Source organism: Osmerus mordax, chromosome 11, assembly GCF_038355195.1.
Source record: "Osmerus mordax isolate fOsmMor3 chromosome 11, fOsmMor3.pri, whole genome shotgun sequence".
Taxonomy (NCBI): domain Eukaryota; kingdom Metazoa; phylum Chordata; class Actinopteri; order Osmeriformes; family Osmeridae; genus Osmerus; species Osmerus mordax.
The window spans coordinates 3,322,893-3,335,097 of NC_090060.1; the positions used below are offsets into that span (position 1 = coordinate 3,322,893).

The 12,205-nt window shown below is 44.8% G+C and overlaps 1 protein-coding gene across 3 annotated transcripts; it reads left to right on the top strand.

Annotated features, from left to right (window-relative positions):
• Nucleotides 1-568: 568 nt before the first annotated feature.
• LOC136951477 (tripartite motif-containing protein 16-like) lies at nt 569-12,138 on the top strand. 3 transcript variants are annotated; one of them, XM_067245897.1, is made up of 7 exons: nt 569-1,202; nt 2,041-2,136; nt 2,341-2,574; nt 2,740-2,899; nt 3,145-3,204; nt 3,332-3,520; nt 11,575-12,138. In XM_067245897.1, exons 1-7 carry the CDS (start codon nt 600-602, stop codon nt 11,907-11,909), a joined length of 1,677 nt encoding a protein of 558 aa, XP_067101998.1. In that variant the 5' UTR covers nt 569-599; the 3' UTR covers nt 11,910-12,138. The 3 variants fall into 3 exon arrangements, with proteins under 3 accessions (XP_067101998.1, XP_067101999.1, XP_067101997.1); XM_067245898.1 differs by lacking the exon at nt 11,575-12,138 and adding an exon at nt 5,211-5,554; XM_067245896.1 differs by lacking the exon at nt 11,575-12,138 and having other exon boundaries at nt 3,332-5,068.
• Nucleotides 12,139-12,205: the final 67 nt, after the last annotated feature.

The window sequence follows — 12,205 nt, forward strand, 5'->3', positions numbered from 1 at the left end:
GACAGAAGCACACTGACCTGGCCACCATAGACAACATAGAGGACATGAACAAACTAGTCGAGATAGCGGGCATGAACACTCATTAGTTATAATAGGGCAGTCTGGATAGGTCTGTATGATGACATCAACAGCTGGAGGTGGTCTCTGGCAGATGGAAAGGGACAGGCTGAGTTCAGGAACTGGTATGTTGGCGAACCCACAAATGTATTTTTCAAATTGTGTGTTGGGATTGGACATGCCACCAAGTGGTATGACACTTCCTGCTTGTTAAGAATAACCGTCATCTGCAACCAAGGTGAGCACGTCTGTGTCATTTTCGTCTCCTGTACTTTTATTCATATAATGTAACCTTTTGTCCAACCTGAGTTGTAAAAATTAAGGAAGGAATTTTCAACAAGGTTTTTTATATTTGGGGAAAGCAAATAGTAGGCTAGGACTAGGCTACAAGGACAACACCGCAGCACACATGGTCCTTCACTGTACTCCCTAAACTCCACCCTCTGACAGAACCACAAAATCACTCCTCCCACAACAGTTGTTATTCTGAAGAAACGAAACTGATCTCTCTTTCTCTCGCATTTCTCTCGCATTTCTCTAGCATGGCCCGGCAGGGAGTTGTGCTGGACCAGGACCAGTTCTGCTGTTCCATCTGTCTGGACCTCTTAAAGGATCCTGTCACCCTCCCCTGTGGTCACAGTTACTGTAGCAGCTGTATCGAGGGCTGCTGGGACCAGTGTGAGCAGAGGGGAGTCTACAGCTGCCCCCAGTGCAGACAGAGCTTCACTCTGAGGCCTGCTCTGAAGAGGAACAACATGCTGGCTGAGGTGGTGGAGAAGCTGAAGGAGACAGGAGGAGCCCAGGCGGCCCCCTCTGAGCTGACCAGTCCAGCTGGGCCAGGAGAGGTGACCTGTGACCTCTGCACTGGGCCAGGGAAGGAGAAAGCGCTCAAGTCCTGTCTGATGTGTTTGTTGTCCTACTGCCAGACTCACCTCCAGCCCCACTACCATTCTAAGATGAAGAATCACAAGCTGGTGGAAGCCACGTCTGGACTGAGTCTGCAGGAGATGATCTGCTCCAGTCATGACAAGCTGCTGGAGGTCTTCTGTCGGACAGACCAGCAGTGTATATGCATTCTGTGTACCATGGAAGAACATAAAGGCCATGACACGGTGTCAGCCAAAACTGAGAGGAAGGAGAAACAGGTAAAACCTGAACCTGTTCTAGTAATCTCAGTCTCGTCTCAGAATTGACCGCATATTTAGTCGGTCTTTGCTCGGTCTTGGACTGAGAACTCGGAAACTCTGGTCCGCTACAATATTTTAAGATCGGTCAAGACCACAACTGCAGGAATATTACTGAATTACATGTGCATTGTCCAAGTTATTAATATTATTGTTGATTTTATATAAAACTGCCACCAATAATATACCCATTTCTAACGTGGAACTTTGTAAGGCTGTCACCCCCCGCCCCCCTTCAGTCCAGACTAAGTGAAACTATAGCTACTTTCCTTACTGAGGAGTTGGCAACACTGAGTGAAAGTGGAGACGGGTGCAGTGGTGTCTGACTGACTGGGAGATGTCGGCCAAACCGTCTGTAATTAACTTTCGTAACTAATCCACCACAAAGAGTGTATCAGCTAAACATTGTGCGGTAGAAAACACACAACAGTGTGTAAATTCTACAACACAACACTTACTGAGGCGACTGGAGCCAGTCAAACGTTTATCGTGATTAGAAAGGAAGTATATAAAGGTAAACTAGCTCCAAGTGTGAAGTTAGCCAAGCTAGCAAGCTAACTTTAGCTCTCGCCTCTCGCTCTCTTCACCCCTCATACAAAGCTACATTCTCTTGTGACAAACAAGAACGAGACAGACCACATTCAGCTATGTAGCTAATGGCTGTACAGATATGTTTAGCAGCTGTGTTAACAGCTGAATTCAATGTTGGTGTTCAGTGTGTTCTGACAGAGGTCCACGTCACCAGAGTCCTGTACTGTAACTCCTACACTGTGTTTTTGTCATGTGTGTTGTTCTCCAGGACAAGCTGGTTCTGAGTCAGCAGGAAGTCCAGCAGAGAGTCCAGCAGAGAGAGAAGGAGCTGAAGGAGCTCCAACAGGCTGTGGAGTCTTTCAAGGTCAGCATCAGGATCTCCACTACTGTAGTTGTGCTACTGGGAGATACCTGGATAGGACAGGTGGACTCTACATTCAGGAAGATTGGTGTCTCTCGAGCGAGCCATATCTTCATGTATTTCTTTCTCTCTCTCTCCCCTCTCTCTCTCCTTCCTTCCCCTCTCTCTTCTCCACCACCCCCCCCCCCCCCCCCCCCCCCTATCCAGCGCTCAGGCCAGGCAGCAGTGGAGGACAGTGAGAGGATCTTCACTGAGCTGATCCGCTCCATTGAGAGAAGGCGCTCTGAGGTGAAGGCTTTGATCAGAGCCCAGCAGGGGGCAGCAGTGAATCAGGCTGAAGGACTGCTGGAGAGACTGGAGCAGGAGATAGCTGAGCTGAAGAGGAGAGACGCTGAGCTGGAGAAGCTCTCACACACAGAGGACAACATCCACTTCCTCCTGGTAACTAGACTACCCTGGCAGCTCAGATCTGAAGCTACACTCACTGTCTGATCATCTATGTAGGATCTCTGCTCAACCTGTGTGTCTGTCTATCTATCATTCTTCCATCTGTTTCTCTCTCCCCCTCTGTCTTTATTTATCTCTCTCCTCCCTCCCTGTCTCCAGAACTACCAGTCTCTCTCCAGTACTAGTGTATCTTCAGATGTCCCCAGCATGTCTGTTCCTCCTCTTCAGTACTTCAAACATGTCACTGAGGTGGTCTCTGAGCTGAGAAACAAACTAGAGGAGCTGATCCAGAGAGAGTGCTCCAACATCTCCACCACAGGTGAGCTGATTAAACACAGCAGGTCTGGAGGAACAGCACATTAAGCCTCATGGACCCAGACATGGTTTAGAGTAGAATGTTTCTTCTTAACACATGTCTGCGTCTCTCTGTTTGTGTGTGTGTATGTGTTTCTATGTCTGTGTGTGTGTCTGAGTGCATGTACATGTGTGTATATGTGTGTTTATCTGTGCGAATGTGTGTCTGTATTATTGTGTGTGTGTGTGTGTGTGTGTGTATGTCTCCAGTCTCCACAGTGGAGGTGTTCCTGCCTCCAGAGCCCAAGACCAGAGCAGACCTCTTACCATGTGAGTTTCTGAAGTGTCCAGGTCTCTCTCCACTGACACGTCTGATCCAGAACAACAGCAGCTTTAACATGGTGACACATGAATGGATGTGTTATTAACTCTGATCTGGTCTCTGCTCTTCTACCAGATTCCTGTCAGCTCACTCTGGACCTAAACACAGCACATAAACGCCTTTCTCTGTCTGAGAACAGGAAGGTGACATATCCAATGCAGCAGCAGCCATATCCTGACCATCCAGAGAGGTTCACCAAGTACAGTCAGGTGCTGTGTAGAGAGGCTCTGTCTGGACGCTGTTACTGGGAGGTGGAGAGGAGAGGTAACGGTGTTGACATAGCAGTCTCATATAAAGACATCAGCAGAACAGAGGGTAACTCTTACTTTGGTAACAATAACAAGTCCTGGAGGTTACAGTGTTTTAGTGGTGTTTACACGTTCAGACATAACAGTGTTTATACTGCAGTAGCAGGCCCTCAGTCCTCCAGAGTAGGAGTGTACCTGGATCATAAGGCAGGTACTCTTTCCTTCTACAGTGTCATCTCTGACACACTGACCCTCCTCCACAGAGTCCAGAACACCTTCACCCAGCCACTCTACCCTGGGTTTTGGCTTGGTAACCATGGTAACAGTGCAGAGATTATAAAGCTGTGGTAGAGGGTCTTGTAGAGGAGTGTAACCTTCATACCATCATACAGAACCATGTCATTGTTTTAGTTGGTTTATAATCATTGTTCTTTGGTTCCATAATTCCAGCTGTAAATTATAATAGTGTGATTGTATATGATCATTTAGTTTTGTCTCTACTGGACAATAGAAATCACTGTTTACTTCCTGTCACTGTAACAGACAGACTCCCAAGACAAAGGGTACTGGATCCAAGTGCGGGTTTATTTGGGCGTAGTTGGACAAGCAGGGGTCATACACAGATATCAGAGCCAGAGAGGAGATCCAAAAGGGTAGTCAGGTCACATGCGTAGGTCAAACGGGGGCGGACTGGGCAACGAAGGCAAGGCTTGGTCAGGTTCCATAGGACAGACAAGGGTCTGGATCACGGCGTCTAAGAATTATACAGGTGGAGCAGATACGAGGTCGGGGGCAAAAACAAGGTCAGTATATAACAGAAAGTCTATCCAAAAATAGCCCCGAAATGTCAGTATAATGTTAACAAGACTGTAGTAGTAGTAGTAATCATTTAGCAGACGCTCTTATCCAGAGCGACTTACAGTAAGTACAGGGACATTCCCCCCGAGGCAAGTAGGGTGAAGTGCCCAAGGACACAACGTCATTTTCCACGGCCAGGAATCGAACCGGCAACCTTCTGATTACTAGCCCAATTCCCTAACCGCTCAGCCATCTGACTCAAGACTTAGCAAGGAGTGAAGGAAGTGACTGGCTTAAATACACCGAGCAGAAGGCAGTGGACTGATCGCTTTCATTGTTTGCAGGCGTGAAGAGGGAGTACACTTAGTACTCAGGTGATGATGATCTGAGGTAGGGGAACCTGATTGTCACAGCTACTCAGTAAATAGAGTTTTAACTAACGATGTGTTGTAATGTTTGGGTACATGTGCTACTCACTATTGAGATGGAAGTGTTTATAACTGCTGTTGTTGAAGTGATCAGTTTATAGTTGTCTCTCTGCTACTTTGAACTTTATAATGGACCTGAACAGCTGAATAAAGACATGTGAAGCTGAAATCTCTTCTTATTTATACCATAGAAGGATTTGTTTTTCTGACACATCTAGTGTTTAGTCTCTCTCCCCTCTCCCTTTGTCCCTCTCTCAATCTCCCTTTCTCTCCCTTCTATTCTTTTTGCTTATCTTTTCCTCTCCTTCCCTTCCTTCTCCTCCCTCACCTTACATCTCTTCATCTCTCCCTCTTTCTCTCTCAATGCAGTAACAGAGATTCCCCACGAGAGGGCAGTGCAAAGTGGAATTATACGGTCCACGTATTGGGATGTGTTTTTCATACACGTTAATACCTATATTATGTTTGTTAATCTTTTAGGTAGTTGAATTATCATTCCAAATTGTGTGTGGAATCTCTCTCCATGCCTCCATACGGGAGCTGTTTGAGACACAGCGACACCAGGAGAAACATTTGGTTCTGAGAAGTAGGAGAGCCGTCTGGTAAACCCTCCCTGCTCGCACAATCATTTAGACTGAGTCTGTTGATTGTTAAAAATATGCTTTTCTGTTCAGATATATATAAGAAACTTGCCAAGTTTGTTTCTGACAGAATTACTACTACTAATTACTGTAGAGTTACTACAGGCAGCAACACACAGACCTGGCCACTGTGAGTAACCTGACAGAACCAGAGTTACTGCAGGCAGCACCACACAGACCTGGCCACTGTGAGTAACCTGACAGAACCAGAGTTACTGCAGGCAGCACCACACAGACCTGGCCACTGTGAGTAACCTGACAGAACCAGAGTTACTGCAGGCAGCACCACACAGAACTGGACACTGAGGAACCTGACGGAGAACCAGAGTTACTGCAGGCAGCACCACACAGACCTGGACACTGTGAGGAACCTGACTGAGAACCAGCAGATTGTGGACATGAAACCTGTGAAATGGTACATAGATGGATAGATGTATCATCATCATCATCGTCTGACTGGGCCTTTGTAACTGCCTCAGTTAGCTTTTCCTGGCGAGATGTGGCCCTCTGCCTCTCTTCCTCAAGGCTCTGTTCCAATCTCTCCGTTTTGACAGAAAATGCTGCAGCCAGTGTTGGTCTGATTTTCTGATTTCTTAATATGTGGAAGCAGCCTGTGCACCTCTTTCTGCATCTGGGCAGTCTTGTTCAGCAGCTGCTGTTCTGCTGAACTCCGCCGCTGCTCCATTAAATTGTGTACACTGTATCAGGCAGTCTTCAGGTTACCTGCAGCCCCTGATTATGGAGAGAATCTCCATAATCTGGAAGAGTCTGAAGAAATTCCACCAGAATTAAGTATAGTCCGAAACAACTTATCCTGGCAACTTTATCACACTTTAACAAATAAAAGCTCGTAGCATTCTGCTTGTATGCATTCAGATACAAAACATTTTGTTATTCTTGTACTAAGGGTATATTTTTCCTTCTTGGGTGGAGTGACTCACCTCCAGTCCTGTCTTGTTCATGAGGGCTGCCAAAGGGCCTTATGTTCTTGTTGCGTAATAGGCTGCAGTATAAAGTCTCACGGCAGTAAATGTCAAAAACTTACCTATGGGGATAGGTTTTTTGGCTTTTCCACTTTGAAGAATGGACAGGGACAGCATGTAGCGGACGTAACGAAGAGGCGTCGGATCGCCTGGGTTGCAGCGGTGCGGCGCAAAAACAGCACCTTTGCAAACATATCTCGTTTTATGTATGTTTGCTCTTGACATTTTCATAAAGGTAAGAGATTTAAGTGATGTTGACAAATTTGAAGTATCTAACATTACATCCACGTTCATTTTGGACGAATTATGTGTAGGGATGGGTATCGAGAACCTTCTTGTTTAGAACCGGTTCCCAGTGAATCGATTCCTTGGAATCGTCAGCCAAATTCTTTAACGATCTAATAACGATTCTGTGCCGTTGCGCATGTGCGAACTTTTATAGATTCAGACTGCAGCAAACATGGCAACTAGGAAGAAGCGCTCCAAAGTCTGGTTGTATTTTACACGAAGACAACATGACAAAGCCACTTGTAACGTGTGTTCAAAATCTATTTCCTCGACGGGAGGAAACACAACTAATATGATGAAACATTTGAAGAAACAGCATGGAATAAATGTACAGGAATGCCATGTGTTCGATGCTGCATGCAGCAGCAGTGCAGCTAACGTTCGCGCTTCATCTATCCAAGGTAAACTCCTCAAAAGTGATCACAACCGTCACTGTTTGAAGCAATTTGCCTTTATTGTGTGTAGTCGATCAAGTTATCTTCTGTCCCGTCGTTTGAAGCATATATTTTAGCTCCGGCATTGGTCTCCCATTATTGATCACTTCACGTTTTGATTGAAAGTCCAGTTTTGAGAAATGTTTTATCGTAACGGTGTTAACTAATTATGAGGCTCTGCCTCCCCTGACCGCACGTCCCGGTGTTACAAGCCGACTGGTTTTCAAACCTAGCTGTGCGTTCAACTATCAGTCTGCCTCTATCACCAGATTCGTCACAAATTCACAAACATATTAAAGCCAAATCCAGATTCGAAATCAAGATGTTACCTGAAGGCCAAGGTGATTAATAAGTACGTAACTGATTTAAAGATATTCTATGAGCTAGAATAGCTCGCAGTTTAAAGCAATGGCCTTTGGTATATTACGTGTTTTGCTCGAGTGCGATCGAATCCCACTTCATGCGAGCCTGCAAATGTTTTATTTTGTCGTTAATGGTAATGTAGTGCGCACGTAGCCTATACTTTTATATTCGCCGCAGCAAATATGAGATCCGACTGGAAAATTGCCAGTAATATGTTTGTGAATTTGTGACGAATCTGGTGATAGAGGCGGACTAATAGATGAACGCACAACTGGGAAACCAGTAGGTTTGAAAACCAGTTGGTAGTGATGGGAAATTCTGATCCTTTTACGGACTCGGTTCTTAGAATCTCGTTCATGAAAAGAGGGGGGGGGGGGGGGGGGGGGGGCATTAAAATATTGTATCATGACAGTTTGTATGATTTGAAATGGTCATTTATTATCACACTATCATTTACCAATTATCACGGCAAACAATTACGCTGCACTGAACTGTAAGTACAGCTTTCACTAGATAAATAATCTCAATTTCCATCCATTTAATTTAGCTGATGATGACGTTCAGAGTGAGACAGGTTCAGAGGCTGGTAGTCGGTCTTTGTCACAGGCGGCCGCGGCCTATCCTTTATTCAAGGCAGGGAAAAATAAAATGACAGAGGAGAGGATTAACGAATGTCACCGAGCAGTGAATAAGTTTGTGGTGAAAGGTTTGCACCCGCTTACTACGGTAGATGCCCCAGATTTTCGGTAGGCTTTTTTTTTTTTTACATGCCAGCTCAAATAAATTTTTTAGTTGCATGTTGTTATTCTAACTAGCATAGTTCTGTTTCATTCCTTCATCCCACTATATATTTTCTATAGGGAGATGACAAAGATTCTCAACCCAAGGTATAAAGCCCCAAACAGAGACAGTTTGGCAAACCAATTGATCCCTGCTTGGTATGAGGTTGAAAAGAGGAATCTTATGTCAGAGCTGAAGCTTGTCAAAAAGGCAGCCATCACTGCTGATGGATGGACAAGTTTCAGTCAGGACCATGATCTAACAGTAACGCTGCACTGGGTGAGGGACGGTCAGAATAAGGAAAAAGTCCTTAAAACTAAGGAAGTGTACCAGGCACAGACAGGGCCAGCTGTGGCAGAGGAGATGGATGGGATCCTGGAGGAGTTTGAAGTGAGACTGAAGGTAGTGGCAGCCACTGTTGACAACGCAGCAAACATGAGTGTAGCCGTGAAGACTACACCTGATCAAGTTGCCATGTTTCGCGCACACACTGAACCTCGGAGCTCAGAAGCTGTACAACTGTACTACGATTTCCAACTGGGTGGCAAGGATTTGTTCTGTGGTTGTATGGATGAAGAGATCCCACATGGCCAAAGTAATCCTCCAGGAGAAGCAAGAACTCCTAAGTAAGAACACATTTAAAATACTTTCTTTATATCATAGCCAAATAGCCCAACATACAAATGCTAAAGTAAATGAGCAGATTATGATCAATTTAAAATGATAAACTACATGTACTATAATATTGTTTATTGTAAACTTGTGTGTGTTTGCCTTTCAGAGCTGCCAAAGCACATGCTCCTCTTGGATGTGAAGACGCAGTTTTTGAGCCGTTTCCGCTCTACATCCTAAACTCCTCCCCTCGATGCAATCCACTTCCGTTCTGGCGGGATGGGTTTGTTTTGCTAGTTGGCTCCGTTGTGCCGACAAAGCACTGATATCGCAGTGACAAAGCGGATATAAAATTTACAACATGAAGAAAAGTGGTTCGGGAACGACGTGTGCGGTAGTTGGTTGTAAACACTCGAGAAAGCACCTGAACGAGTGGTTAGATAGAGAGTGCTACGACCACAAACCAGCTACGAAGAGGCAATGTCCATGCGCTCCAATGTTTAAATTTTTTCGCAAGCCTGATACCGACTCGGAATCAACGACGTGGCTGAAAGCATTGAATCTAAAGAAACCACCCCGAAACGTTTTTGTTTGTTCCTATCACTTTGTTGACCGAAAACCAACCAAGGATAATCCTTTCCCAGAGTTGTGGTTGGGAGACAATCTCCCTCCCCAGCCAAAGAGGCGTCAATTCACCCAGCGGACCGCTGCCTCCACCCAGATAAAGAAACGCAGACTTGAATCTGAGGGTAAGTTCAGCAACTTTAGCTATGAAGCTGACAATACTGTTAGTGAACAAGATATCCCTGGTCCAGCAACACACGTACATCCCGCAGCTTGACTTCTCCATCTTCAGTTACCAGCACCCAAGCATTATGCCACGCAGGCCCGCAGAGATTACCCCCGCAGCTCCTGCACCGCGGGGGGGCCTCGCAGGGACGGGGGGCCTCGCGTTTTTTATTTTTTTTTAATCCAATTTGAATTACATGGGATGCACACTATGGTCTTATTGTCTTGTCTGCGTTTCCAGAGTTGATATAAAAATAAAGAAAAGTATATTTAATTGTGCTTTTTTTTGGTGGCAAGGCTGTCAGGTCTGGCCATCCTTAGCATAGAGAATAAACGTGCGCGCAGTTTAGATGTAAAGAGCGTGGTTAAAGACTTTGCACAAAGATTTGCTAAAAGACGCGCACATGTGTATTCACCTGCAAACCTGTAGAAAGTAGCCTACCGGTGTATCGACTATATGTTGGCATTTTATGTTGTTGTAAGTAACATATGTTCTGTTTGATAGGCCCTAGCCTATGTTTTTTTTCTGTTGGAATGCATTGTTCTCTGTTTGAGCTGTTTTTTCTGATTGAATACATTTCGCTCAAAAGAAAAGCTTGAGTTTCGATATCTTGCATTTATTATACGGCTCTTCAGAATGTTCCTAAGAGTTCAGTTGATCGCGTCGGGGTCCTTTTCGTCCCGTCGGGATTTATCGTGGGGGGGGGGGGGGGGGGGGGGGGGCTCTCAGGGTTATTCTGTGGGGGGCCACATGTGTTTCCGTTACGGTACCGATGCCACGCATTGTTCAAACACTGTCTTTGTCACAGGCGGCCGCGGCCCATTCTTTATTCGAGGCAGGGAAAAATAAAATGACCGAGGAGAGGATGAACGAATGTCTCCGAGCAGTGACTAAGTTTGTGGTGAAAGGTTTGCACCCTTTTACCACGGTAGCTGCCCCAGATTTTTGTTTTTGACATGCCAGCTCAAATAAAATTTTTAGTTGCATGTTGTTATTCTAACTAGCATAGAGAGATGACAAAGATTTTCAACCCAAGGTATAAATGAGAGCAGACTGCACCGTATCATCCCGCACTGCTGAGAAGGTGATCGGCTGCAATCTGCCTACCCTCGAGGACCTGCACACCTCGAGGACCCTGAGGCGTGCGAGGAAGATTGTGGCCGACCCCTCCCACCCTGGTCCAGCTACTCCCCTCTGGCAGAAGGCTGCGGACCAAAACCTCACACCATAAGAACAGTTTCTTTCCATCTGCTACTGGCCTCTTCAACAAGGCCAAGGACTCCCATTGACATTCATTCACTTATTTAACTATTATAGGTCCATCTAATGGCAATTACAATACGCACAAGCCACCTACCTCAGTATCCGATTGCACTATATTGACCACTCACGCTGCTTATTCTTATTTTTATATATATTTAAATTGTTGTATTCTTAGATTGTTTAGTTCTTAGAAATAGTTAAACTTTTGTACTTTTACTTAATTTAAGATTTGTATATGTTTAGTGTTTTGCACCTACCTGCCACAGTAAATTCTGTGTTTGTATAACATACATGGCGAATAAACCAAATTCTGATAAAGCCCCAAACAGCTAAACAGTTGGGTTGTTGTTAGAATCAACTAAACTCAAAATGCATTTGGAATGAAATTATTTGGAAATCCTTTCACCGATAATCAACTGAATGTAAAACAAAGACAATATGTGAGGCTTGTGTTAAGATGGATAAACTTTGTTTTTTCATACTCATTTGGTCCTTAGTTTTTATTTAAGTTTTTCACAGCATTCCAACGTTTTTGGAATTGAGGTTGTAATAAGTACAAATGAAAGGAAAAGTTGAATAGCTGGCAGTTGTTTATGGGAGAGAGGGGTTAGCTAGTCTACAGTAATGATATCACATATTTAAGTGACTCTCTTTTTTCTAACTTGTTGGACATAAACTCTCTTATTATAGGTGCCAAGTCTGATGAACCGTTGTCCCCTGTCTGGGTACCATCCATCTTTACACACACACCAGCCATCAAGAAGAGGAAAAGAGAGAAAGACATGGAGAGGTATGAGCAGCACAACCGAATGAAGAACAAGAGGGTGGAGGAGAAGAAGCCAGATGCAGTGGATGTCCTCCTAGAACTGTCATCAGAGCCTCATGCTGAGCTGGCACCACTTGAGGAAGAACAACAGTGTGACAACAGACTATGTAGGGAAAAGTTTGAAAGATTACAAAAGGAATGTAATGAGCTCAGGGAGGAAAACCAAAGGTTGCGCTCATCCAATGTAAAGTGGATGTAAATACCTGAGAGAGTGTGGTGTGTTGTTGGTTGGCACTAGCGGTTCTAGGCACGGGCGAACCGGGCTGGCATGAAGAGAGGGGTGGCATTTTTGTGTTTGGTCTATATTTGTGTTTAGTACTATAACTATTTAATGTGAATGAGTGGGTTGAATGGATTGTACTGGCCCTGGATAGCAAAATCAGATGTACTGTAAGGGGAATAGCTGATGACTTAAAAGCACCTGGTATCGTCTGCTTCTGTCCTAATTTATGTCTTTTGGAAATAAAGAAATCAATGAACTTGCAAAATGTAGAA

Bases quoted from the DNA above. Each gene is read 5' to 3' on its own strand.
- LOC136951477 (XM_067245897.1), top strand. From the start codon at position 600: ATGGCCCGGCAGGGAGTTGTGCTGGACCAGGACCAGTTCTGCTGTTCC. The intron at 1,203-2,040 runs GTAAAACCTGAA...GTTGTTCTCCAG, and splicing joins CTGAGAGGAAGGAGAAACAG to GACAAGCTGGTTCTGAGTCA. The intron at 2,137-2,340 runs GTCAGCATCAGG...CCCCCTATCCAG, and splicing joins AGGCTGTGGAGTCTTTCAAG to CGCTCAGGCCAGGCAGCAGT.